This window comes from Mesoplodon densirostris, chromosome 4 (assembly GCF_025265405.1).
Source record: "Mesoplodon densirostris isolate mMesDen1 chromosome 4, mMesDen1 primary haplotype, whole genome shotgun sequence".
NCBI classification, from domain to species: Eukaryota; Metazoa; Chordata; class Mammalia; order Artiodactyla; family Ziphiidae; genus Mesoplodon; species Mesoplodon densirostris.
In genome coordinates this window covers 141,855,773-141,882,159 of record NC_082664.1, presented here as the reverse complement: position 1 = coordinate 141,882,159, position 26,387 = coordinate 141,855,773, and the positions used below count along the sequence as shown (strand labels likewise).

Here is a 26,387-nt window from a genome sequence, read left to right as displayed (position 1 = left end):
GCTCACCAGGTGTTTCAAGTGGAGGACGTTTTGCTAGTCTATAACACCAAGGGTTTATGGCATCTCGAACCCTAAATGACTGTTTTCCCCACCTTTCCCTCATTCTTGTCTCTTCTCCTTTCTCTTGTAGAAATCATTATCGCCAGAGCGCAGCCATCACAGGGGCAGAGTCTGGGAAGTGCTATTACACCCTCACCTTTGCCGTCACCTTCCCGCATGCCGAGGATGTCTGCTACCTGGCCTACCACTATCCCTACACCTACACTGCCCTCATGGTAACTTCCTCTCTACAGCCTTATGGAGGCCCAACTGAAGGGGCTCTTGGAGGTTTTCCTGGAAACATTCAGGAGACCCTGTCATCCTGGTGGGGACTTCAGCCTTCCAAGGGAGCCAGGGTTTGTTGTCACTAACTTGGTGGCTTTCTATTTGTCCCTTTTCCTTCCTTGGACAGAGTTCGAGGCTGAGGTCATGACCAGTGACATTCTGGAGGCCCCAGTGGCATATAGTGCTCTTCATCTGTAGGTTGAGTGTGGGAGGTGGAGGGCAGGGGGACATTTCTTAGGGGCTCTATCTTTAAAAAGCCCTCAAATTAAGCAAGGATAAATGAGATTGGAATGAGATCATTCCGTTGAAATGGGGTAAAACCATGCAGGTCAGCTGAGATGCAGATTTAAAGGACATAGACACATTGAGAGGAGTGAAGCAGAGGCTGAGGAGGTGAAGCTTGGAAAAACTCCCTGAGTTCACCTGACAGCTGCTTCCCCATTTCCAGTGGTTCCCACGGCCACGGGCTGGAGGCTGTTAGCAGGATCCAGGGCAGACAAGAAGGGTGGAACAATAAAGCATTGAATCACTGCAAATGAGCGTCACAATCTTTTTATGAGAGGAGGGTAGTGTCAACCTGTCGAAACTCGAAGTCAGCATTCTGATGTCCTATCAGACCCTGCACAGGGCTCATTTGACCAACCTGAGCAAACTGCTTAAACCATGCAGTTTCCTGTCATTTGAAAAAGTTGGCAAACCATCCCTTTTCCCCTAGCTATTTCATGAATATCCTGAGGATTAATGAGCTAAAGTATCTCTTATAAAATACTTTTACTCTCTGCATTAATGCAAAATGTTATTAGCATATTTATAATAATATGTGTATAAGCAAACAGATATATCACTTAGCCTGAAGGATGAGCATTTTCATTGCAAGTCTGTGATAGGAGTTGGAAAAGACGATAACCAAGAACATCTTTCCCCTCAGAAGGAATGTTCAAGTATAAATACAGTTTTTTCTGCATTGAGAAGGCGTACCTTCAACCACTTGGCTAACTGCCTCATAAAAGGACATCTGCCCTTCTCTCCATAGGTTGGTTTGCCTAAAGAGAGATTCTTTTTATTTTATTCTTTTTTTTTTTTTTTTTTTTTACTATTTCCCAGACTGCAAAAGATATACAACTAGTATTATTTGCGTACTGCACTTAGAGATCTCAAGAACTTAATCCAAGAAATGTGCATCACAACCTTTGCTGTAACAAGGCATGTTTGTTTTAAAACATGCTCAGTGCCTTTAGGGACTTACAACAGGCAAGATTCATGATCCCCTTCAACAGCTGTTCTTATTGTCTCGCCTGTGAAACCCTGCACGTGACAAGTCTACTGGGGAAGGGGATTCCTTTTTGAATGCGTGTTTGCCTTTTCCGTCCGGGGGAATGATCCATGGTTCCAAGACACTATTCTTTACCCTTGTTAGAATATCTTTGACCTCCTGGAGATTCTCAGTGGCAATTAGTATAAAAGTTTAGAATACAGAGGGGCTTGGGGAATTGTCTAATTCACCTTTATCATTTATAGATGCAAAAACTGAAGCCTAGAAATCTCACATTTAGCTAGTGGCCAAGCAGGGAACAGAGTACTGGCCTTTGACATCTATTCCTGTCTGAATAGAAAGTCTGAAACTCCTTCAGCCGGCCTTGACTGCATCTGGCTTCTTACTTTGAATTTCAGACTTTGAATCAACTTGTAGGCACTTAGCAAGGACCCATCAAAGCATCTTGGAATAAAAATGGGATCACGTTTGGGGAACAACACTCTTCTCACCTGAACCACATCCATAGCACCCAGAGTTATGGACAAAAATCTTGGGTTGATGACTTGAACTCAACCATTTGAGGTTATATAATCACACAACCTGATGATTATATGCACCTATAAAAGTGGGCTGCCATTGCCGTAACTACTGTATGTCATAGCTTTTGTCTTTGGGACCACTCAGTACTCTTGTCAGACTAAAGCACAAGGTCTAAAGTTTACAATCAACAAATAGTTCAGGAGCCACTGAGGTCAAGTTGGGGATAATTTCATATTGAGGGGGGACAAAAATTCAAGAAAAGAAGACCCCACCATCACTTGATCTCAGTGAGAGGAAGAGAGAGGTCTTGTTCATTGATGCTTATTGGCTTGTTACTTTGCCTACTGACTGAACCTCTTCCCACTAGGAAGAGGAGAGTTAATGAGAGAGAGACAGGAAAAGGGTAGCTTTTCATTTCTTCTAAATGAGCAGAACAGAATAAGAAAGACGATTCGTTCCTTGAAGTAAAAAATGTATATACTCAATTTTAGGTTTTACATTTCCAGTAATGCATGGGCTTTGTGTTCTCCAGGTTTAAGACAATAATTGACTCTGTGACTTCTCTTAAAAAACTCTTCCTCCCATCATGAACAAAATAAGTACATTCTGTAATGCACAGTGGTCGTTTTTATTTTTGGACATGTCCTAAGGAGAAACAGTTTTCTTCCAACAGATCAGTGATAAATGTGAATGATACCCCAAGGGCAGAATTAACTGGATGTTACTTGGGGGTTATGCTGAGGGGTGGAAAATATATTTCTGTGTGGAATTCACAATTGTGTAAATTTTTATAGCAGAGGACATGTATTTTGGAGGTTTTTCAACACAAATATAATTTTGCAACCTTAAAAGTTTTATTATTCTCTTGTAATAAGGGAATTAGCATTTGGATCTTTCAAATTGCTATCTTCCAGATGCTTACCAGGAACTCTGTTGGATAATTGTCCAAATTATAGTATTAAAATAAAGCTGAAAGAAAAATACAATATTATTGTAATTATGAAGCAAGCAAAAGGAGTTCTATTTAATCATCCATCTCAAGGTATCAATAATTGCAGTGATTGTTACAGTGTTGTTAGCAATACTTGTTAAAGTATTTGGATTATGTTCTGGATTGCCCCTAGGTAGCCAGGAGTATTGGTTGAAAATGGCGCCCCAAGAGAGTTTCTGATGGACATTTTAGAGAGTAGGAAAATGGGACCTCACTGAGAACTTATAACTACATGAGTTGGCAAGAGATAAGAAAAGTGATCAGAAGTAGGATCCATGTGTTGGGAGAGCTTAAGGCTTTTGGAGGGTAGAGTAGGGTTTTCACCAGACGCATATACCCACTGTGGTAGATGCTACCAGCATGATCTTTAGAGATAAAATGGAGTGTACTGTGGGGAGAGTAAGGGAGGGGAGGGGGAGAGAGGGAGAGAAAAAGAAAGAATTGAGAATTAGAATGTCATATTCACAATCTCTTCTAAAGGGCTCACGTTTAAAATGTGTCCAGTAGGAAATACCGACTTACACGTGGTAGATCAAAGATGCAATGAGCAAGTCATAAATCAGTGTTGTCACTTAATCAATAGACACACACCTATCTTTGTATGGGCAAAAGGAAAGGACAGGCACCAGTAAAGGGTCCTGATGCTGAGGAGTTGAACACACAGAGCCATTCTGGAGGAGCTGAGGTGTGTGTGGATGGATGGTGAAGTCACTGACCACAGGAACCCCTGAATTCCAGGGTTCTGAGCACAATGTAAGAACAAGTTTTGGAGTCAGACAGGCCTGGATTTGGGTCTAAGCTCTGTATTGTCTTGCAGTGTAGTCATGGACAAGCTATTTAACTTCTTTCAGCCTCAGTTTTCACATCTGTAAAATTGGAACCATTGAAGTGGCTATTCTACGGGTTATCAAGATTACATGACTTGATACATAGCAAGTGTTAGCCAAGTGCCTACAACTAGTAAACAATATTAGGTGGTGACCCTTAGAATGTTTATTCTTTTTAAAATTAATTTATTTTTATTAATTAATTTATTCTTTTGGCTGCATTGGGTCTTTGTTGCCGCACACGGGCTTTCTGTAGTTGCGGCGAGTGGGGGTTACTCTTCATTGTGGTGCATGGGCTTCTCACTGTGGTAGCTCCTCTTGTTGCAGAGCACGGGCTCTAGGTGTGCGGGCTTCAGTAGTTGTGGCTTGCGGGCTCTAGAGAGCAGGCTCAGTAGTTGTAGTGCACAGGCTTAGTTGCTCTGCGACATGTGGGATCTTCCTGGACCAGGGATCAAACCCATGTCCCCTGCACTGGCAGGTGGATTATTCACCACTGCACAACCAGCGAAGTCCCTATTATTTTCTCTTTTATGATGATGCGTGATTATTTTCTCTGTTGGACAGATTGGAAGATACCCATTCACAATACATAATAAAATTAAAATTATATTAAAAAAATCCCAATAAAGGACCCCAAAAAATAAATACAAAATCTACTGATGGTTTTCTTAGGGTGGTTGATTATAATTATTTTTTCTTTGCTCTCTTTTCCAAATCATCAGCAATATAACTTGGTTTATTTTTAGTGGAAAAAGGGTATTAAAGTCACTAATCAGCAAATCTGTGAATACACATCTAGAGACTAATCACTTCTCTCAGTCTCAAAGTCAATCTATGTAACTTAGGGAGAATGGTATTGGCAGACTGGGGCAGTTTGAGAAAGCTCATTAGAACCTGCTTACAGGATGTTCTCTTGCTTTTTATTTAACTTAAAGGTGTCATTTGTTCTCTTGTGATGAGAAGCCTTCGATTCTCTGATGAGTGTGTTTAAGTGACAACGGAGAACTAGGCAGTACGCAAATAAAATAGGCCATCTCCTTAGGGGTGAGCTTTCTTCGGAATTAGTGGGGACAGGGAGTGTAGCAGTTTAGGGGATAACAATGAGAAACAAAACGATTTTTGAGTGTATAGTGCTTCTTACTTTATCAGTAGCCACCAGCAGGGTAACCTGCTGAGGTCAAGTGAAGCCTTTTATGGAAGTTTTAAGGGAGTAGCTGATAAAGCAGAGGGGGCAGAAGATTCCTGCCAAGAGGCACCTGTGAGGCTGCGGGCTGAGTTATCAGCCGGATGTCTTTCATGGGTAGGTAGGATTTTCTTTTAAGACAGCCTCTCTGGAGGTTTCCATAATTGTCTTGAGCTCATTCCCATTTTTATAAAGAAACCCACCCCTGTGGCTTTGCAGGGCTGTTATTACGGTTGGTTGTTGGCACACACATTCAGAAGCCCTGCTTCTCTCATCAGTGATCCCAACAATATCCAATTAGACACGGCCTTGCTGGACCTGAGATGGGGGCGTTCACCTAAAAATCATCTTCAGGAGAACAATACACAGCCATTTTCGCAAAAGGCAAACCAGCGGAAGTTTATAATTGGTTTACTTCTGGAAGTTGTCTGTGTGGCTGGAGCTAGAATAATGCACTAAGCACAGAGGTGTTATGTATTTGGTGGCAGGTGGAATGGTCAAAGGGACAGAGATTTCATTGAGGGGCACAGGGAGATGGCTGCATGAGCAATTACAGAAAATGGGCTTAAGCTAAAAGATATTAGGCATTTGTTGAATTGTAATATTTATAGTAATCATGAAAAGTGTCATAATAAGAAATTAATAAAGAGCTCATAGGAGAAGAAAACTTTCGAACTTTGCTTCCTCCAGCATTGCCCGTTAACGTGACAGTGTTTTAAAGCAGTGGTCCCCAACCTTTTTGGCGCCAGGGACCAGTTTCGTGGAAAACAATTTTTCAATGGGCTGGGGACGTGGGGATGGTTTCGGGATGATTCAAGCGCATTACATTTATTGTGCACTTTATTTCTATTATTATTACATTGTAACATATAATGAAATAATTATACAGCTCACCACAATGCTGACAGGAGGCGGAGCTCAGGCTGTAATGCAAGCGATGGGGAGCTGTTTTAATACAGATGAAGCTTCGCTGGCTCGCCCTGCCGCTCACCTCCTGCTGTGTGGCCCGGTTCTTACCAGGCCACAGACCAGTAGCAGTCCATGGCCCTGGGGTTGGGGACCCCTGTTTTACAGGACAATGTACGTGGGCAAAAGATGGTTTTTCTTTTTTTTTTTTTTTTTTTACTTTTTTCTTTTGTATCTAATTGTGTTTGATGACTTCTACAGACAAAACTGCTTCCAAGCCTCCTCCCCTTATCTGATTTATAGAATCTAGATTTTATTTTTTTTCAAGATTTGGCAAGAAGAGCTACGGCCTGTTTGTAACTTCTGTGACATCACAGAATGATGGCCAGTACTTTTCTGGAGAAGCGTCTCTATCTCTCCCCCATCTCCCCCACATCTTGTAGCCATAATAAAATGTGAAACAAATAGCTTTGATGGCAAGAACAAAACAAACAAAACAAAACAAACCCCCTCAATTCAGCAGACAGTGTTTCCCAAAGCGTATTCTACAACCCTCCACGATCCTGAGATCTTTAGAGAAAGAGGGTTGAAGAGTCACGCAAATTCTTGAAACACTGTTTGCTAGTTTTTCTTCTAAGAGTTCAAAATGTGTATTGGCATGTTAAAGAATCTGAACAATTCTGCAGCCATGAAAATGTTTTCATTTTCTTTAATTCACCATATTCCAGGTGCCTTGGCTATGAATCTCCACCCCTCTATACCCCAGCACTTAATAACATCCTGAAGATTACATTTTGGGAAATGCTTCAGGAAAGGGTATTGATTTCCTAGTTTGGGGGCCTGGAATCTTGATAGTAATTGTGAGGCAGAGTCTCCTCAGTTCAGATTTCAATAATTAATATTGGGAGCAACTTTCACCCAGAAATGTATGAAAGTGATTAAAATAATTTGTTTACGATCACAGAGTATCATTTAAATCCAGGGTGAGGGTGCTGGAATCTTTATGAGGGTGCTGGAATTTCCTTTTACCAGCGTGGCTGAGACGGGCCGACTTTCTGAAGGGATCATTTTCATTCTTGTCCTGTGCCTTCTCTCCTGGGATGCCAGATGGACACTTCTTCTATTAGCGCTTTCATTACACTGATTTAATATTTATTTTCTTTTTAATATATGAATTTCTTTCATGAGCTTCTTTTAGGAGGGTGTTTTTCTATTCCTTAATGGTTTTATTTTTCCTGTTTTTAAAACCATTTTAAGTCTAATTTCATTCAATTATTGTCAGAAAATGTGGCTTGTATAATATCTGCTTTTTAAAAAAAATTTAGTGAATATTTTTTATCGTCCTGCATATGATTAATTTTTGTTATAGTTCCCTGAATGTTTGAGAAAAAATAAAGGATGCTCTCTGTAAAGACAGCTTGACATATATCTATAAAAAACAATATTGTTCAAATACTCTATATCATTTTTTTTGCAATTGGTTTATTCAAGACTGAGGTACTATTTTAAAGCCTCCCACTCTTAGTACAATTATTTCCCTTTCTGCCATTTTTGTGCTGTACATTTCAATTCTTTGTTATTTGATTCTTAAGATTTATGAGCTTTTTATGTTCATTGTGAATTGTGCCCTTTATCAAAAAGATTTTTAAATCCCATTTAATGCACTGGTCTTGACTATGACTTTGTCATAGATCACTCTTGCCAGGCCTGCTTTAATTTATGTTTGCTTAACCATTTAGTTTCAATATTTCTCTTTTAAAATATTTTAGTGGAGGCAAACAGAACAAGAAGATAATTCAGGAGTGTTTTTCATACACATCATGGGTCTTTCTTTAATTCTCTTTGAAAGTTCCTTTTATATACAATAGGCAGTGGGATTTTAAAAAAACTAATCTGAAAGTTTTTGTCATTTAATAAGGCTGTTTAACCTATTTATACTCAAGACAATTTTTGGTGTTACTTCTGTCATTTTGGTTTTGTGCTATTTTCCATGCTTCACTGCTTTTCTTTCTTTTTTTCTCTCCCTCTTCCCCCATCCCTCCCTTCTTTCCTTCCTTCCTTCCTTCTTTCCTTCTTTCTTTCCTTCCTTCCCTTTCTCTCTCTCTTTCTTTCTTTCTCTTTTATGCAACATGGAGTGACCATATTTTCTTTGATTTTTTTTTCTACAGTGTTTATAATTCTACTAGTGTTTCCCTTTTAGTTCTTAAAAAAAAATTGAACCTACATTTCCTCATTAAAAGTAACAGCTAATATTGAGTGTTTCCTCTATGACAGCACTTCTCATACACAATAAACTGCTAAATTATAGCAATCATTGAATGACATAGGTAATGCCATTTTATATACATTTTAAAGATGAGAAAACTGAGTTACAGAGAGGTTAAGTACAGAATTTCCATGACTCTTCTAGAATCCACAACCAAACTTTGAACCCAGGCAGTCTGATTCCAGAGCCTGCCCACTTAGTCATCTTGCTATTCTGCCTTTCCATTTTCAAGAATTAAATAATATTATGTTCATGTAAGTTGAAAAGTTAGTATTTTGTTTTACTTTATTCCTTACTTACACATTTCTTTTTACTTTCATTTTAGAACCAGATGATGAGATTAACATTTGATAATATGTGTTTTCTCCCTCAAAAATTATTTTTTATATTTGTATTATGTAGTAGCTGTGTTTTCCAATAGTCATTTAGACAAAACTTGTTTAACTGAACTGTCCCTTGATACCATTCTTTAGTTTGATTTAGGGCAGCTGAAATTTGTCTTCAAGTTATTATTGTCAATAAAGATAAGATGATATGTTTTCTGAGCTCTTGCCTAACTGAGCATGTATGAGCAGAAATTCATGAGCAAAACCTTGGCTGGTTATAGATTTACTTGATTATAATCCTATGTACTTTCAAACTCTAAGCAGGGCCTTTGTGTTTGTGTGTATACCATTAGTTAGCCTCCTTGTCTCCTCAGCGGTGTGAGACTACCACCTCATCTCCACTGCTGGTGCATCACAGCAATGTGTGGCATTCATTAGCACTTGACAAACAACCAGAAGACTGAAGTACAAAGGTTTGGTCAGATAAATGGGCCTTTGCTGAATCTCATCTTGAACCTGGGGTAGCCATGATCCTTCTAATTCCTTTTCTTAGTATCGTGTCAAATGCTGGCTCCAAGAAATACCACCAGAACAACCTGTTTCTAACATAGACCTAAGTGTATTGTGTACCTTGGTGTTTTAGATAGAATAGTGCCCACCGCCCACCCCAAGATGTTCATATTCTAATCCCTGGAACCTGTGAGGATGTTACTTTATGTGGCACAAAGGACTTTGCAGATGTGATTAAGTTAAGCCTCTTGAGATGGGGAGATTATGTTGAACTATTAGACTGGGTCCAATGTAATCACAAGGGTCCTTAGCCATGAACGAGTGAGACAAAAGAGTCAGAGTCAGAGAAGGAGATTTGACCACGGAAGCCAGGGTAGGAATGATGTGATTGCTGGCTTTGAATGTGGAGGCAGACACCATGGGATAAGGAAAGCAGCTGACCTCCAGAAGCTGGAAAAGGCAAGAAAATGAATTACCTTATAGAGCCTCCAGAAGGAGCGCAGTCCTGCCAAGACCTTGGATTTTTGCACAGTAAAACCCATTTTGGACTTTTGACCTCTGGAACTGTAATACGGTAAACTCGTGTTGTCTTCATCCACCAAATTTGTGGTAATTTGTTACAGAAGTGATAGGAAGCTAATCTATTTGATAAGGGAGAATGTGACAGAGTCTTGATAGTGTCTCAAAGGGGGATTGGCAAAGCTGGAGTATTTATTAAGACTTTAAAGTTTTGTTAAGATCAGGTATTTTAATGTAGGGGCTTGATTAGCATTGGGTAAAGATCATGATATAATGGTTAAAGATTGGTGGACACTGTAAGGCAAGAATCTTGAGGAGAGGGGTTCAGAGGGTCTTGGATCAATTCATTGATACTTTCTATTGAAGAGTTGATGAGATGTTCCTGAAAAATAATAAATTTATGAAAAATAGATTTATTTGTAATTTCTATTTTCCTGGGCAAGAGTTTCCTAGGACATTAAACTTATGTTGATGCAGACAGGGAATAATAAATTCATATTAATCTAGGAAACAGGCTGTGTGGAGGCAGATGATTTGGGGTCTCAGTTGTAAGGAGGATATGATTCAGGGTCAAATTTTCAGGTATCCCTGAAGCTGTAGGAAAGGCCACAGAATCATCTGGTAATCTTTTCTTTCCTTGGAACTTTTTCATTTTCCTTGTAAGTCAAATATTTCAATAGCATACAAGTAGATTTTAGTCTATTCCTACCCAGATGCTAAGATTTTTACTTAACTTAGGAAATTCTTTCTCTTATTTCCCAGTGTATTGGTTTTCTATTGCTGCGGTAAGAAATTATCACAAATTTGGTAGCTTAAACAATTAAAAAAATTAACTTACAGCTCTTTTGGTGAGAAGTTCAACATGGATAAAAATCACTGGGCAAAAATCAAGGTATTGGGGCTGTGTTCCTTCTGGAGGATGGTGGAGGAGAATCTATTTCCTTGCCTTTTCCAGCTTTTAGAGGACACCGCATTCCTCAACTTTTTACCCCTTTACCCCCCAGCATGGCAGGCTGAGTCCTTTGCATGTAGTTCTGGTCCTTTGTGGCTGGGGAATGTTCTCTGCTTTTAAGTACTTTTGATTAGATTGGCCCCAACTGGTTAATGCAGGATAATCCCCCCACGTCAGAGAGACCTCAGTCTTAAACATATCTGTGAAGTCCCTTTTGCCATGTAAGGTGACATATTGACAGGGTCTGAAGATTAGGGCATGGACATCTTTGGGGGAGCCATTTATTCTGCCTAGCACCTCTGTAGTACATCTTTTTCACATGTAAACACTTCCTCTACCTTTTGAAGGCATTACTCCATTTTTCATAAAATATATTATGAATCTTTTATAAATATTTTCATAGGAGACATGTTTGTTTCATTTGTCTAGCAGACATGTTATTTGTTAAATAACAAGGTGGGCAGTTTTTCCTCGGCCCTCTTAATACCTATTTGAATATGTTAATACCTATTTGATCTTTAGCTGGAAGGACTATTGTGTGCACTGGCATTCTTGTGTTAGAGAAGGACCGCTTCCCTTTCACTGGTTACTGAAGTCACCGTGTCCCTGTTGTTAGGGTATGCAGTGTGGTTGGGAGGCAATCTCTTAACACCTTTATGACTAATTCCACTGTTTGGGTTATGGAAAGTATCTTCAGAGGTCTTAAAGATTGTTGACCAAGAACCCTATTTTCAGTGGTTACCCCATTTTGGTATCTTTCTGCATTTTAAGTGAGTGTTTAAATGGGAAGGTAGGGTAGGGAAAATCAGTTGCTACCAGTTAGTGGTTCTCTTTGCTTAGCATTCTCCCTGGATCAATTGCTTTCTATTTTCCTTCAATATGCTCCCAGCTCTCCCTATATTGCTTGATTCTAAAGTAATCTGCACTGCTGAAGCTCTGTCTCATGTTCCCGAGTGTCCTGCATGTACTCTGTCTTCATGGTAACAGCATTCTTTACATGCAGCTGTCATGGGAAGAATGTTGTCTGCCCCTGTTCTTTTGCTTTCAGTGCAACTTGAAAACAGATATTCTACTGTGCAGACATAGGCAGGCATGATGCTTCCTGTTCAGCCTCACTGAACTTCTTCCGGGGAGTAGGAAAAGCACCCTTTTAAATCACTTAATGCCCACGGTCAGGCAGATTAGGTTAACAAAAATACTTCTAGGGGCTTCCCTGGTGGCGCAGTGGTTGAGAGTCCGCCTGCCGATGCAGGGGACACGGGTTCATACCCCGGTCCGAGAAGATCCCATATGCCGCGGAGCGGCTGGGCCCGTGAGTCATGGCCGCTGAGCCTGCGCGTCCGGAGCCTGTGCTCCGCAGCGGGAGAGGCCACAACAGTAAGAGGCCCACGTACGGCAAAAACAAACAAACAAACAAACTTCTAAACTATAAGGAGTTAAATGAATATAAGCTTTGTTGCTGTTTTCACCTATTGTTATTATCAAAAATCTTAATAAGCACTTCTGTTTCATCTCTGCTCCAGACTCACCTTGACGTTCTGGAAAAAAGCGTGAACCCCAAGCAGGTCTACTTCCGTCAGGAGGTTCTCTGCCAGACACTAGGAGGGAATTCATGTCCATTGGTGACCATCACTGCCATGCCCGAATCTAACAGCACTGACCACCTGGAGCAACGCCATGAGTAGATGGCAGACCCTCTTCTTTGAAGATTTGGTGGTGAGGGTGGGGGTCCTCAGAGTCTTGGAAGCACTCTGTCCCTTGGAGATCAGAAGCTCCATAAAGCGTTGGGGACTGGTCTACCTTTATAGAAACCCAACTCTTCTTGATATGACAAAAGGGTAAATATTCATGTTGCTCTGTTATCAAAGGGAGAAAACAATAAATTGCAAATTGTCAGAAAGATGAAATGACTTGTTGGAATTGAGAGCAGTTTACAAGTGACAGTCACTTCTGCTAAAACAGAACCAGGACTGGAAAATGAATCACATTTTGCAACTTCTAATCCAGGGACTTTTCTCACCATGCTCACTCCCGTTATACTACACTCACGGTCAAGGTCAGGAAAGGAAGGAAGTTGAGGGTTGGAGGGCTGGCTGAAGAATTCCCTTGATGACCTGGATTACAGTTTGGATCAGAAGAGCTGACAGTGTGGAGGAGGCTCTAGCCAAGAACTGTAAAACCAAACCAAAACACACAGGAATACACACACACACAGACACACTGTCACAGACACACAAATGCCCATTTAATATTAGAGTCCTGAGCACAAATGTGATTTGCTTGTAACCAACCAGCTTTTTCTTTTTTTAAAACATCTTTATTGGAGTAAAATTGCTTTACAATGTTGTGTTAGTTTCTGCTGTATAACAAAGTGAATCAGCTATATGTATACATATATCCCCATATCCCCTCCCTCTTGCGTCTCCCTCCCACACTCCCTATCCCACCCCTCTAGGTGGTCATAAAGCACCGAGCTGCTCTCCCTGTGCTATGCAGCTGCTTCCCACTAGCTATCTATTTTACATTTGGTAGTGTATATATGTCCATGCCACTCTCTCACCTCGTCCCAGCTTACCCTTCTCCCTCCCCGTGTCCTCAAGTCCATTCTCTACGTCTCTGTCTTTATTCCTGTCCTGCCCCTAGGTTCATCAGAACCAGGTGGGGTTTTTTTTGTTTTTTTTATTGCAGATATATGTGTTAGCATACGGTACTTGTTTTTCTCTTTCTGGCTTACTTCACTCTGTATGACAGACTCTCAGTCCATCCACCTCACTATAGATAGTTCAATTTTGTTTCTTTTTATGGACGAGTAATATTCCATTGTATATATGTACCACATCTTTATCCATTCATATGTTGATGGACACTTAGGTTGCTTCCATATCCTGGATATTGTAAATAGTGCTGCAATGAACATTGTGGTACATGTCTCTTTTTGAATTATGGTATTCTCAGAGTATATGCCCAGTAGTGGGATTGCTGGATCATATGGTAGTTCTATTTTTAGTTTTTTAAGGAACCTCCATACTGTTCTCCATAGTGGCTATATCAATTTACATTCCTACCAACAGTGCAAGAGGGTTCCCTTTTCTCCACACCCTCTCCAGCATTTATTGTTTCTAGATTTTTTGATGATGACCATTCTGACAGGTGTGAGGTGATACCTACTTGTAGTTTTGATTTGCATTTCTCTAATGATTAGTGATGTTGAGCATCCTTTCATGTGTTTGTTGGCAATCTGTATATCTTCTGTGGAGAAATGCCTATTTAGGTCTTCTGCCCATTTTTGGATTGGGTTGTTTGTTTTTTTGTTATTGAGCTGCATGAGATGCTTATAAATTTTGGAGATTAATCCTTTGTCAGTTGCTTCATTTGCAAATATTTTCTCCCATTCTGAGGGTTGTCTTTTGGTCTTGTTTATGGTTTCCTTTGCTGTGCAAAAACTTTTAAGTTTCATTAGGTCCCATTTGTTTATTTTTGTCTTTATTTCAATTTCTCTAGGAGGTGGGTCAAAAAGGATCTTGCTGTGATTTATGTCACACAGTGTTCTACCTATGTAATCCTCTAAGAGTTTGATAGTGTCTGGCCTTACATTTAGGTCTTTAATCCATTTTGACTTTATTTTTGTATCCGTGTCAGGGAGTGTTCTAATTTCATTCTTTTACATGGAGCTGTACCGTTTTCCCAACACCAGTTATTGAAGAGGCTGTCTTTTGTCCATTGTATATTCTTGCCTCCTTTATCAAAGATAAGGTGACCATATGTGTGTAGGTTTATCTCTGGGATTACTATCCTGTTCCATTGATCTATATTTCTGTTTTTGTGCCAGTACCATACTGTCTTGATACCTGTAGCTTTGTAGTATAGTCTGAAGTCAGGGAACCTGATTCCACCAGCTCCGTTTTTCTTTCTCAAGATTGCTTTGGCTATTCGGAATCTTTTGTGTTTCCATACAAATTGTGAATTTTTTTGTTCTAGTTCTGTGAAAAATGCCATTGCTAATTTGATAGGGATTGCATTGAATCTGTAGATTGCTTTGTGTAGTAGAGTCATTTTCACAATGTTGATTCTTCCAATCCAAGAACATGGTATATCTCTCCATCTGTTTGTATCATCTTTAATTTCTTTCATCAGTGTCTTGTAGTTTTCTGCATGCAGGTCTTTTGTCTCCTTAGGTAGGTTTATTCCTAGGTATTTTATTCTTTTTGTTGCAGTGGTAAATGGGGGTGTTTCCTTAATTTCTCTGTCAGATTTTTCATCATTAGTGTATAGGGATGCGAGAGATTTCTGTGCATTTATTTTGTATCCTGCTACTTTACCAAATTCATTGATTAGCTCTAGTAGTTTTCTGGTAACATCTTTAGGATTCTCTATGTATAGTACCATGTCATTTGCAAACAGTGACAATTTAACTTCTTTCACGATTTTGATTCCTTTTTTTTCTTTTTCTTCTCTGATTGCTGTGGCTATAACTTCCAAAACTAGTTGAATAATAGAGGTGAGAATGGGCAACCTTGTTCCTGATTTTATAGTAAATGGTTTCAGTTTTTCACAATTGAGAACAATGTTGGCTGTGGGTTTGTCATATATGGCCTGTATTATGTTGAGGTAGGTTCCCTCTATGCCTACTTTCTGGAGAGTTTTTATCATAAATAGGTGTTGACTTCTGTCAAAAGCTTTTTCTGCATCTATTGAGATGATCACATGGTTGTTATCCTGTAGTGTATTAATATGGTGTATCACATTGATTGATTTGCATATTGAAGAATCCTTGCATTTTGGGGATAAACCCCACTTGATCATGGTGTATGATCCTTTCAATGTGCTGTTGGATTCTATCTGCTTGTGTTTTGTTGAGGATATTTACATCTATATTCATTAATGATATTGGCCTGTAGTTTTCTTTTTTGTGACATCTTTGTCCCGTTTTGGTGTCAGGGTGATGGTGGTCTCATAGATGAGTTCGGGTGTTCCTCCCTCTGCTATATTTTGGAAGAGTTTGAGAAGGATAGGTGTTAACTCTTCTCTCAGTGTTTGATAGAATTTGCCTGTGAAGCCTCTGGACCTGTTCTTTTGTTTGTTGGAAAATTTTAAATCCCAGTTTCCATTTCACTGCTTGTGATTGATCTATTTATATTTTCTGTTTCTTCCTGGTTCAGTCCGAAGGTTGTGCTTTTCTAAGAATTTGTCCATTTCTTCCAGGTTGTCCATTTTATTGGCATATAGTTGCTTGTAGTAATCTCTCATGATCCTTTGTATTTCTGCAGTGTCAGTTGTTACTTCTCCTTTTTCATTTCTAATTCTGTTGATTTGAGTCTTCTCCCTTTTTTTCTTGATGAGTCTGGCTATTGGTTTATCAATTTTGTTTATATTCTCAAAGAACCAGCTTTTGGATTTATGGAACTTTGCTGTTGTTTCCTTCATTTCTTTCTCATTTATTTCTGATCTGATCTTTATGATTTCTTTCCTTCTGCTAACTTTAGGGTTGTTTTGTTCTTTCTCTAATTGCTTTAGGTGTAAGGTTAGATTGTTTATTTCAGATGTTTCTTGTTTCCTGAGGTAGAATTGTATTGCTATAAACTTCCCTCTTAGAACTGCTTTTGCTGCATCCCATAGGTTTTGGGTTGTCATGTTTTCATTGTCATTTGTTTCTTGGTATTTTTTGATTTCCCCTTTGATTTCTTCAATAATCTCTTGGTTAATAAGTAGCGTATTGTTTAGCCTCCATGTGTCTGTATTTTTTACAGATGTTTTCCTGGAATTGATATCTAGTCGTATAGCATTGTGTTTGGAAAGGTACTTGCTATGATTTCAGTGTTCTTAAATTTACCATGGCTTGATTTGTGACCCAAGATATGATCTATCCTGGAGAATGTTGCATGAGCACTTGAGAAGAATGTGTATTCTGTTGTTTTTGGATGGAATGTCCTATAAATATCAATTAAGTCCATCGTGTTTAATGTATCATTTACAGCTTGTTTTTCCTTATTTATTTTCATTTTGGATGATCTGTCCATTGGTGAAAGTGGGGTGTTAAAGTCCCCTACTATGATTGTGTTACTGTCAATGTTCCCTTTTATGGCTGTTAGCATTTGCTTTACGTGCTGAGGTGCTCCTATGTTGGGTGCATAAATATTTACAATTGTTATATCTTCTTCGTAGGTTGATCCGTTGATCATTATGTAGTGTCCTTCTTTGTCTCTTGTAATAGTCTTTATTTTAAAGTCTATTTAGTCTGATATGGGACTTACTACTCCAGGTTTCTTTTGATTTCCATTTTCATGGAATATCTTTTTCCATCCCCTCACTTTCAGTCTGTATGTGTCCCTAGGTCTGAAGTGGGTCTCTTGTAGGCAGCATATATATGGGTCTTGTTTTTGTATTCATTCACCCAGTCTGTCTTTGGATTGGAGCATTTAATCCTTTTACATTTAAGGTAATTAACATGTATGTTACTATTATGATTTTCTTAATTGTTTTGGGTTTGTTATTGTAGGTCTTTTCCTTCTCTTGTGTTTCCTGCCTAGAGAAGTTCCTTTAGTATTTGTTGTAAACCTGGTTTGGTGGTGCTGAATTCTCCTAACTTTTGCTTGTCTGTAAAGGTTTTAATTTCTCTGTTGAGTCTGAATGACATCCTTGCTGGGAAGGGTAATCTTGGTTGTAGATTTTTCCTTTTCATCACTTTAAATATGTCCTGCCACTCCCTTCTGGCTTGCAGAGTTACTGCTGAAAGATCAGCTGTTAACCTTGTGGGGGTTCCCTTGTATGTTATTTGTTGCTGTTCCCTTGCTGCTTTTAATATTTTTTTTTTGTATTTAATTTTTGATAGCTTGATTAATATGTGTCTTGACATGTTTCTTCTTGGATTTATCCTCTATGGGACTCTCTGTGCTTCTTGGACTTGATTGACTATTTCCTTTCCCATGTTAGGGAAGTTTTCAACTATAATCTCTTCAAATATTTTCTCAGACTCTTTTTGTGTTCCTTTTCTGGGACCCCTATAATTTGAATGTTGGTTTTTTTTTTTTGTTTGCTTTTTTTTTTGCGGTACGCAGGCCTCTCACTGTTGTGGCCTCCCCCGTTGCGGAGCACAGGCTCTGGACTCACAGGCTCAGTGACCATGGCCCATGGGCCCAGCTGCCCTGCGGCATGTGGGATCTTCCCAGACCGGGGCACGAACCCGTGTCCCCTGCATTGGCAGGCAGACTCCCAACCACTGTGCCACCAGGGAAGCCCAGTTGGTGTGTTTAATGTTGTCCCAGAGGTCTCTGAGACTGTCCTCAATTCTTCTCATTCTTTTTTCTTTATTCTGCTCTGTAGTGGTTATTTCCACTATTTTCTCTTCTACGTCACTTATCAGTTCTTCTGCCTCAGTTATTCTGCTATTAATTCCTTCTAGAGAATTTTTTATTTCATTTATTGTGTTGTTCATCATTGTTTATTTGCTCTTTAGTTCTTCTAGGTCCTTGTTAAACATTTCTTGTATTTTCCGCACTCTATTTCCAAGATTTTGTATCCTCTTTACTATCATTACTCTGAATTCTTTTTCAGGTAGGCTACCTATTTCCTCTTCATTTGTTTGTTCTGGTGGGTTTTTACCTTGGTCCTTCATCTGCTGCATATTTCCTTGTCTTGTCATTTTGTTTAATTTACTGTGTTTGGGGTCTCCTTTTTACAGGTTGCAGGGTCTTAGTTTCCATTGTTTTCTGTGTCTGACCCCAGTGGGTGAGGTTGGTTCAGTGGCTTGTGTAGGCTTCCTGGTGGAGGGGACTGATGCCTGTGTTCTGATGGGTGGGGCTGGATCTTGTTTTTCTGGTGGGCAGGGCCACATCTTGTGATGTGTTTTGGGGTGTCTGTGAACTTAGTATGATTTTAGGCTGCATCTTTGCTAATGGCTGGGCTTGTGTTCCTGTCTTGCTAGTTGAGTGTCATGGGGTGTCCAGCACTGTAATTTGCTGGCCTTTGGGTGGAGCTGGGTCTTAGCGTTGAGATGGAGATCTCTGGGAGAGCTTTCACAGATTGATATTACATGGGGCTGGGATGTCTCTGGTAGTCCAATGTACTGTACTCCGCTCTCCCACCTTAGAGGCTCAGGCCTGACATCAAACCGGAGCACCAAGACCCTGTCAGACACACGGCTCAGAAGGAAAGGGAGAAAAAAAGAAAGAAAATTATTTAAAAAAATAATAATAAAAATTAAAAAAAGGAGAGAGCAACCAAACCAATAAACAAATCCACCAGTGATAACAAGCGCTAAAAACTATAGTAAGATAAACATAAAAATCAGGAACAAATCAGTCATAGACAGCAGACCCCAAGTCTGCAGTTGCTCCCAAAGTCTACCGCCTCAATTTTGGGGTGATTTGTTGTCCATTCAGGTCTTCCACAGATGCAGGCTCTATCAAGTTGATTGTGGGGATTTAATCTGCTGCTTCTAAGGCTGCACAGAGAAATTTCCCTTTTTCTTCTTTGTTCACACATCTCCTGGGGTTCTGCTTTGGTTTGCCCCAACCTCTCCATGTAGGTCACCCTCAGGCATCTATTCCCACCCATACAGGATGGGACTAAAACAGTGGCTGACTATGGGGCTCTGGCTCACTTATGCCAGGGTGAAGGAGGGGTATGGTATTTATACTTGTTATGTGGGGTGAGCCCGCGGCAACAAAGGCCAGCGTGACATGGCAACAGCCTGAGGCGCAGTGTGTGTTCTGCTGGGGAAGTTGTCCCTTGATCATGGGACCTTGGCAGTGGCGGGCTGCACAGGCTCCTGGGGTGGGGGTGGGGGTGTGTGGATAGTGACCTGTGCTTGCACACAGGATTCTTGGTGGCTGCAGCAGCAGTGTTAGCATTTCATGCCCGTCTCTGGGGTCCAAGCTGATAGCCATGGCTTGCGCCCACCTCTGGATTTCATTTAGGTGGTGCTCTGCCTTCTGTGGGCAGACAGGGAAGGAATCCCCTGTCCTTGCGCACCCCGAAACAATGGTCTCTTGCCTCTTAGGCAGTTCCAGGCTTTTTCCCAGACTCCCTCCCGGCTAGCTGTGGCGCACTAGCCCCCTTCAGGCTGTGTTCACCCAGCCAACCCCAGTCCTGTCCCTGGGATCTGACCTCCGAAGACTGAGCCTCAGCTCTCAGCCCCCACCCACCCCAGCAGGTGAGCAGACAAGCCTCTCGGACTGGTGAGTGCTGGTCAGCCCCGATCCTCTGTGCGGGAATCTCTCCGCTTTGCTCTCTGCACCCCTGTTGCTGCACTCTCCTCCATGGCTCCAAAGCTTCCCCCCACTGCCACCCCCTGTCTCCGCCAGTGAAGGGGCTTCCTACTGTGTGGAAACTTTTCCTCCTTCTAGCTCTCTCCCAGAGGTGCAGGTCCCATCCCTATTCTTTTGTCTCTGGTTTTTCTTTTTTCCTACCGAGGTACGTGGGGATTTTCTTGCCTTTTGTGACGTCTGAGGTCTTCTGCCAGCGTTCAGTAGGTGTTCTGTAGGAGTTGTTCCACATGTAGATGTATTTCTGATGTATTTGTGGGGAGGGTGGTGATCTCCGCATCTTACTCATCCATGTTGAAGGTCCCCCTGGTAGCCAGCTTTTAAAGTTGGCTCCTGATGTAGTTTTCATCCAAGCAGAATAAGGAATACTTTTCATTAAGGAAAAGTTTGGGAGATGAAAGAAAAGACTGGGGAATAAAAATCTAACTAATTTTTCCAGATGCAGCCTTACCTGATGAAGTGCTAACTGCATTAGGTGAGTCTTTGGTGGATAGGAAATGTAATTTCTCACAGTTCATCAGCATATGACAATGAATGCTTAACTATCTGGCTAATCAACAACCGATTATCCCATCTGAATTAATAAGGCCTTAAAATGCTTTAATGAATGATATGGGATTTTCTAAAAATTCTCTTATGTGTTTTATGCTTTTGAGAGCAATTTCTGTAATCGTTGCCAAGTCCTTCCCTTGCAAATGAGAAATTCTTGGAAGTTAGAGACAGTAATCCTTCCAGGGCAACCTTCATAGAACAGTAATTTATTTAAGAAAGTAGATCTATGTATGTCTTCATTGTGCAGGCTCAGTTTCTGAATAGGAGCTGAGTGGTACCCAGTGTGTAATTATGACATGGAGCTGCCTCTGCTTTTGCATTTTTATTTATGCTGACAATGGTGCTTTTGTTGATATTATAACCACAGAGATCATTCTTACTATAAGGAGAGGACTTGAAACATAGTAAAAGCCCCTAAATAATTTGGCACTCCAAAATAATTCACTTAAAAAAAAGAGAAAAGGGCCTCCCTGGTGGCGCAGTGGTTAAGAGTCCGCCTGCCGATGCAGGGGATACGGGTTCGTGCCCCGGTCTGGGAGGATCCCATATGCCGCGGAGCGGCTGGGCCCGTGAGCCATGGCCGCTGGGCCTGCGCGTCCGGAGCCTGTGCTCCGCAACGGGAGAGGCCACAACAGTAAGAGGCCCGCATACCACAAAAAGAAAAAAAAAAAAAAAAAAAAAAAAAAAAAAAAAAAAAAAAAAAAGAGAAAAAATATCTCTTAGCACACCTTCATATGAATCAGAGGAGGCTGTTTTCTGCTTATGGTCTAAGATTGGTAATAATAAATGTATACTCTTGATTCTGGTGTGGTGATTCTGGGTGGTGGTGGTGAGGTGGCTGGAAGCAGGACCTTGGTTCTTGTCATCTTTGAAGAAATAATTCAGTAAAGAGACCAAGATTGTGAAACAGATAAAGCACTTATTAGAAGCAAACCACACGGGCAAACTCGAGGAGTGAGTTGCTCCCAATAATGGTGGCTTAGATAGCTTATATGGGGGCAGTCTTCTGGGTTTGTCTCTGGCCAAACATCTTGCTTGTGCCCATATTTGGCCTGACTCGGGGTCCTTCCTGGTGGCATACACATCTCTCAGCCAAGATGGATTCCAGCATGAAGGTTTCTGGGGGGTTTGACAGGAGATGTTGTAGACTGGTGTTTCTTTCTCCCTTTGACCCCTTCGCTAGACTGAGGACCTTCTCTGTGCATGTGCAAGCTGGGAAATCCCCTTGACCACAAGAATGAAAAAAATGTGGTCGATTTGTCTTTCACCCAATCAAGACCTGATGCTCCTGCTAGTATCTTATCTCAAAGTGTCAACAGGGGACCGGTTGCAGCTGCTCAGCCTGGGGCCCACCTATCTTCTACCTCCTTCTCATGCATCATTACAGTGTTCTGTCTTAAACGTGTGCCAACATGTCAGCAGTTGTTCATCTCAAGATGGGCAGGCATGGAGAGGACCCAGAAAGTGGTGAAATGAATGCTATTCATTTTCTTTTGGGCATAATTGACTTGCAAGTGACAATCGTTGAGCTGAATCCTGAGGAGAAAAGACTAATGAGGGATGTCATTATAGGTGTTTCAACTGTACAGTTGCACAGGTCCCATGCTTAGAAGGGCCTTGAACTTCGTTTAATGTTCTTCTGTCACCAACTTGAAAATCTTTTGAAGGAGGCTTTGCATTTTCATTTTGCATTGGGCCCTCACATTGAGTAGCCGGTCCTGGGACTAATCTAAGGTCATTTAGCTAAAAATTGAAAAGGCTAGTGTCCTTCCCATGCTACTATCCTTTACTGCTAAGTATACAAGAAGAGTTCCAACCTATTTTGCACATACTCTGAAAGTCTTATGTGTTATCGGTTATGTAGCTGATTGGTATCTTTCATAATGGGGCTGAATTCAGGACTCTCCGTTTTTACAGATGAGGTAAGTGGGGCTCAGGGAGGTTAAATACCATAGTCAGTGGTGGTGCCTGATTTCTGATTTTCTTTTTCTGATTCCTGGGTCCATACACACAAGAAATGTGCTAATGCAATCATCAGAACAAGTATTCAGCATCACTATTCAGGCTCCTCTGTGATCCAGAACTTCCTCTCCTCCCTGTTCTGTGTCCTCACACTATTGCAAGCTAGTTTAGTTGTTAAAGCAACTCACACTAAATTGACCACAAATGAATGTATTACCCTCTTCTTGCTCACAGTGAATTTTATTTTCCTCTCCTAACCCAAAGGAAGCATTTTCATGGTGGATGTTTCAGACACTGTGGCAGGAAGGAAAGAGGGAGGGAAGGTTCAGAACCTCCAGACCCCTCAGATCCCAGCACAGAGCTGAGATTGCATGTCTTGGCCCTCAGTGCTGGGAACATAGTCCCAGACGGGCTGCAGAATCAAAAATTTGTTTAGCAGGTTTCAATACATAGCTGAACCCAGGCCATTGCTGTGTTTCTTTTAAATAAATAAATAGATAGATAGATAGATAAATAAATATAAAAAAACACACAACATGAACATCACCGACCCTCCAAAATGCAATTATACATGCCTATAAATCAGAAATGAAACCACTTAAGTTTCTTCGAACCGCAAAATATGATGCATTGTTTTAGGACAAGAAAGTAGCAAATGAGTCAGCAGCTCAAGACTCTCCTGCCTCCAAGCTTCCCTGCATGTGAACTTCAATTGTCTTACCCACTTCCTCCTTCCTAGGGACCAGGCCAGCTTCAGTTTGCAGTTGTATTTAGCCGTGATTTGGCTGGTTTCCGACTCAGTGGCTGCCACTCACCCCTCATAAGGAGGTTTTGTTCACTGAAGGACTTTCTTTCCACTGTGCAGGATTATCACTTCAGTTTTATTTTAGAACCCCAGGAGATAAGAGCATGGCTACGGGGCCCTGGGAGGAAGCCCCTGCTGGAGACTGATTCCCTAGTGGTCTGGCCTAAAGTCTGACCAGGGGATTGTTCAGAACAGTTTATTGATTACTTTTATTATTATTTTTTTTTTCTTTTTGCGGTATGCGGGCCTCTCACTGTTGTGGCCTCTCCCGTTGCGGAGCACAGGCTCCGGATGCGCAGGCCCAGCGGCCATGGCTCACGGGCCCAGCCGCTCCGCGGCATATGGGATCCTCCCAGACCGGGGCACGAACCCGTATCCCCTGCATCGGCAGGCGGACTCTCAACCACTGCACCACCAGGGAGGCCCTATTGATTACTTTTAGTCCTTCCTAGGGTCTGGGCTCCAGAGAGTCTCCTGGAAGGATTCATTTGGTTTGATTTATTTTTCAAAAGCATTTTTAAAAAAAAGATATTTTCCTGGAAACATTTAGCCTTACCTTCTTGATAAATATATTTCCAGTTCAGTAGTACCCAGATTTGCCTGGCGTATGCTTTACCATTCTCCCGAGAATTGAGGGCGGGTACCTTATCATAATGGTCCCAAGAGAGAAGGCGCACTTTACACTTGGAGATCTGAGCCCTCAGCGCCAAAATGCTGGCAGGTCACCAAGAGCAGAGTGACTTTCTGCCCTTTTCAGTGGGACAGTGAAAAGGGAATTTCTCTGAGAGATCGTCATTGATGCCATAATTGAAGAAACATGATAAAAGGGAGCTGTTACCAAAGGATAAACGGCTCATCCTAGCCTCAGAGACTCTCAGTGGATGAGGCGTTGAGGAATTAGAAAGTCCAGGCCCTTCTTAACCGGTAGGATTCCAGAGGTCAAAGGAACCCTGGACTTTTGAAGTTTGCAGAGCAGAGAGTAAGTGAGGAGTGAATAGAATCCAGGAAGATGGGATACAGGCTCCAACAGGTTGGAATAGAAGGCAACGGATGAGCAGGTCTGGGGGTAGGTTTGGTGGGCAAGATCCATCCAGGATGTGGATTCTAGTGCCACTACTAGACTACTCTCCATTGGTTAATGGTGTTCTGGCATAATTGCACTTAGCCTAGTTAAATCCTTTCACACGTTGTATGTCAAGAGGTACTTTGATTAGCAGAGCCTTTGAATATGCAACTTCCAAGTAAAGAGTTGAGAAGTCATATTTTCTTTAGTTTGTGTACTCTTCAGGAATGGTGTATGTTTGTGTGTGTGTGTATGCACGTGTGTGCTTTTTGGATTTGAACTGAGAAAAGATACTGAATTTACACAGAACTAGAGAACAATTCAGAAAGAAAAAAAAGCCTTGGCGTGGGGAGCATTGTTTCCTTAAACCTAGTGGAGGTGGATGAAAACCCTAGAAGGGAGAGTAGTTCTACCTTGACCAAGGCTCAGCCATTCTCCAGCTCAGGCCTGCTTCCTGCTTTTGGCACAAGTGCTGCCTTTGCTGTCATGGGCCTCCCTGTACTTGTCATTGTCTCCAGTTTGCACGTGGCCCAGGTAAGCTTCACTAAGGGGAAGTAACCAGCCTGAGGCCCCATGGTAAGTGATTACTCGAGGAGGAGACCCCAGGTCTCCACCCCACAGTTCCAGAATGTCCCCCTCCTTAGGGTCTGCTCTCACTGGGAAATTCCCCAGAAATGCACACAATGCAAACACACAGCTTATTAAAGACCATCATCATTGTGTTAAATTTTCTATTTTCTCCACATTTCCCCCATCACCTCACATTTTCTGTTTTTTTTTTTTTTTTTAATCTTTTAAAAATTTTGTTTTGTTTTTTTTGGCCACGCTCTGCGGCATGCAGGATTCTAGTTCCCTGAACAGGGATCAAACCTGCGCCCCCTGCAGTGGAAGCATGGAGTCTTAACCCCTGGACCACCAGCGAGGTCCTTCACATTTTCAGTAACCATTTCAGTCCAGGGAAAGTTGAGTTCCCTTTTAGTTTGGGGAACTACATCTCTGATGGATGCTTCATTTTTTTTCTCAGGAGCATTTTTTTGCTCATTCTTTTCCCCTTTGGATATCTATCCATACAGACCCTGTAGCAGTATTGTCTTGACCATCCTCAAGAACGACCTGAGAGGGGAGCTAATTTGTGGGAATTTTCTGACGGCAAATGTCATTCTCTTGTTAGAAACTCTCATTCTCCAGGTGAAGAGTGGCTGACCGACTCACTGACGGGTGAGAAGCCAAGAAACAACAAAGGTGGATGGAAGGGGGCTGCGTCTGCTGCTTTTGCCCTCATAGACACCTCCACCCTGCATTTATTGTAACCTGAAGGAGCAGAGTGTAACCTTCCTGTGTCTCAGGAGGTGAGGTGATCTCATGGCACTGCCTCAGCCTCCTATGGCTCACATGCTGTTCTTTCCAGGGGGCCTGAGGTGGAGGAAGCAAGAGGCTGCGTTTGCAGTTGTGAAAGAATACCTTTCTCTTGTTCTTTTTCTTAAAAATATTCTTAGGAAAGCAGTGTTCTATTCAGCTTGACATTATGCTAAAAGCTTTTCCTTGGAAGACAATAGCTGTTCTCAGAAAAAAAGATTTACATGGAGTCCCGAGGGTGTAATGAGCTACCCCACGGCACCTGCCTCGGGTTGGGAGTTGTCACTTGTAAGTGGTTTTAAATTAAAACGGAATGGAAAAATACACAGTTTCAGAATTCCCCTTTTGGCTTCTTTGCGAATCATTTTCCATCCTCTCTGGCCTTTGTCTGTTTCTGAGACACCTGATCAGATATGAAGAACAGAGCTTTCCCGTGGCGAGAGGGTGAAGGGACAGTAGTGATCCAAGGAAAACAGAAAGCCAAAGTGGAAACCGCTCACTCCTGGGAATTCCTGTTTCTTTTATGCCCCCACCCCCAGAGGCACGTGGAGCCAAGTATTATTAAGGGATCATTGAATTCTAGAGCTTAAACATCCGTAAAGACTATGGAGTCCAGATTCCTCAATTGCTAGTGAGGGATTGAAGGTCAGGAGCATGAACTGACCTGTCTCGGTCACCTTGCTGATTGATGGCAGATGGGGTTCTAGACCTCAGACCTCTCGTCTCCTGGTTAAATCATGTGCTTCCCTTTTTTTTTTGTAAAGCACTGCTTCTGAGAAATGTTAGA

The 26,387-nt window shown here is 41.4% G+C and overlaps 1 protein-coding gene across 1 annotated transcript in view; it reads left to right on the top strand.

The window, feature by feature from the left end:
- LOC132488182 (cytosolic carboxypeptidase 4-like) overlaps positions 1–12,284 on the top strand; it is a gene marked incomplete at its 5' end in the record, with an annotated part of 68,954 nt that extends 56,670 nt beyond the window's left edge. Inside the window, 2 exon segments of the mRNA XM_060096121.1 lie at positions 131–275; positions 12,123–12,284. Coding sequence (XP_059952104.1) covers positions 131–275; positions 12,123–12,284 — 307 coding nt within the window.
- Between the last annotated feature and the right edge of the window lie 14,103 nt (positions 12,285–26,387).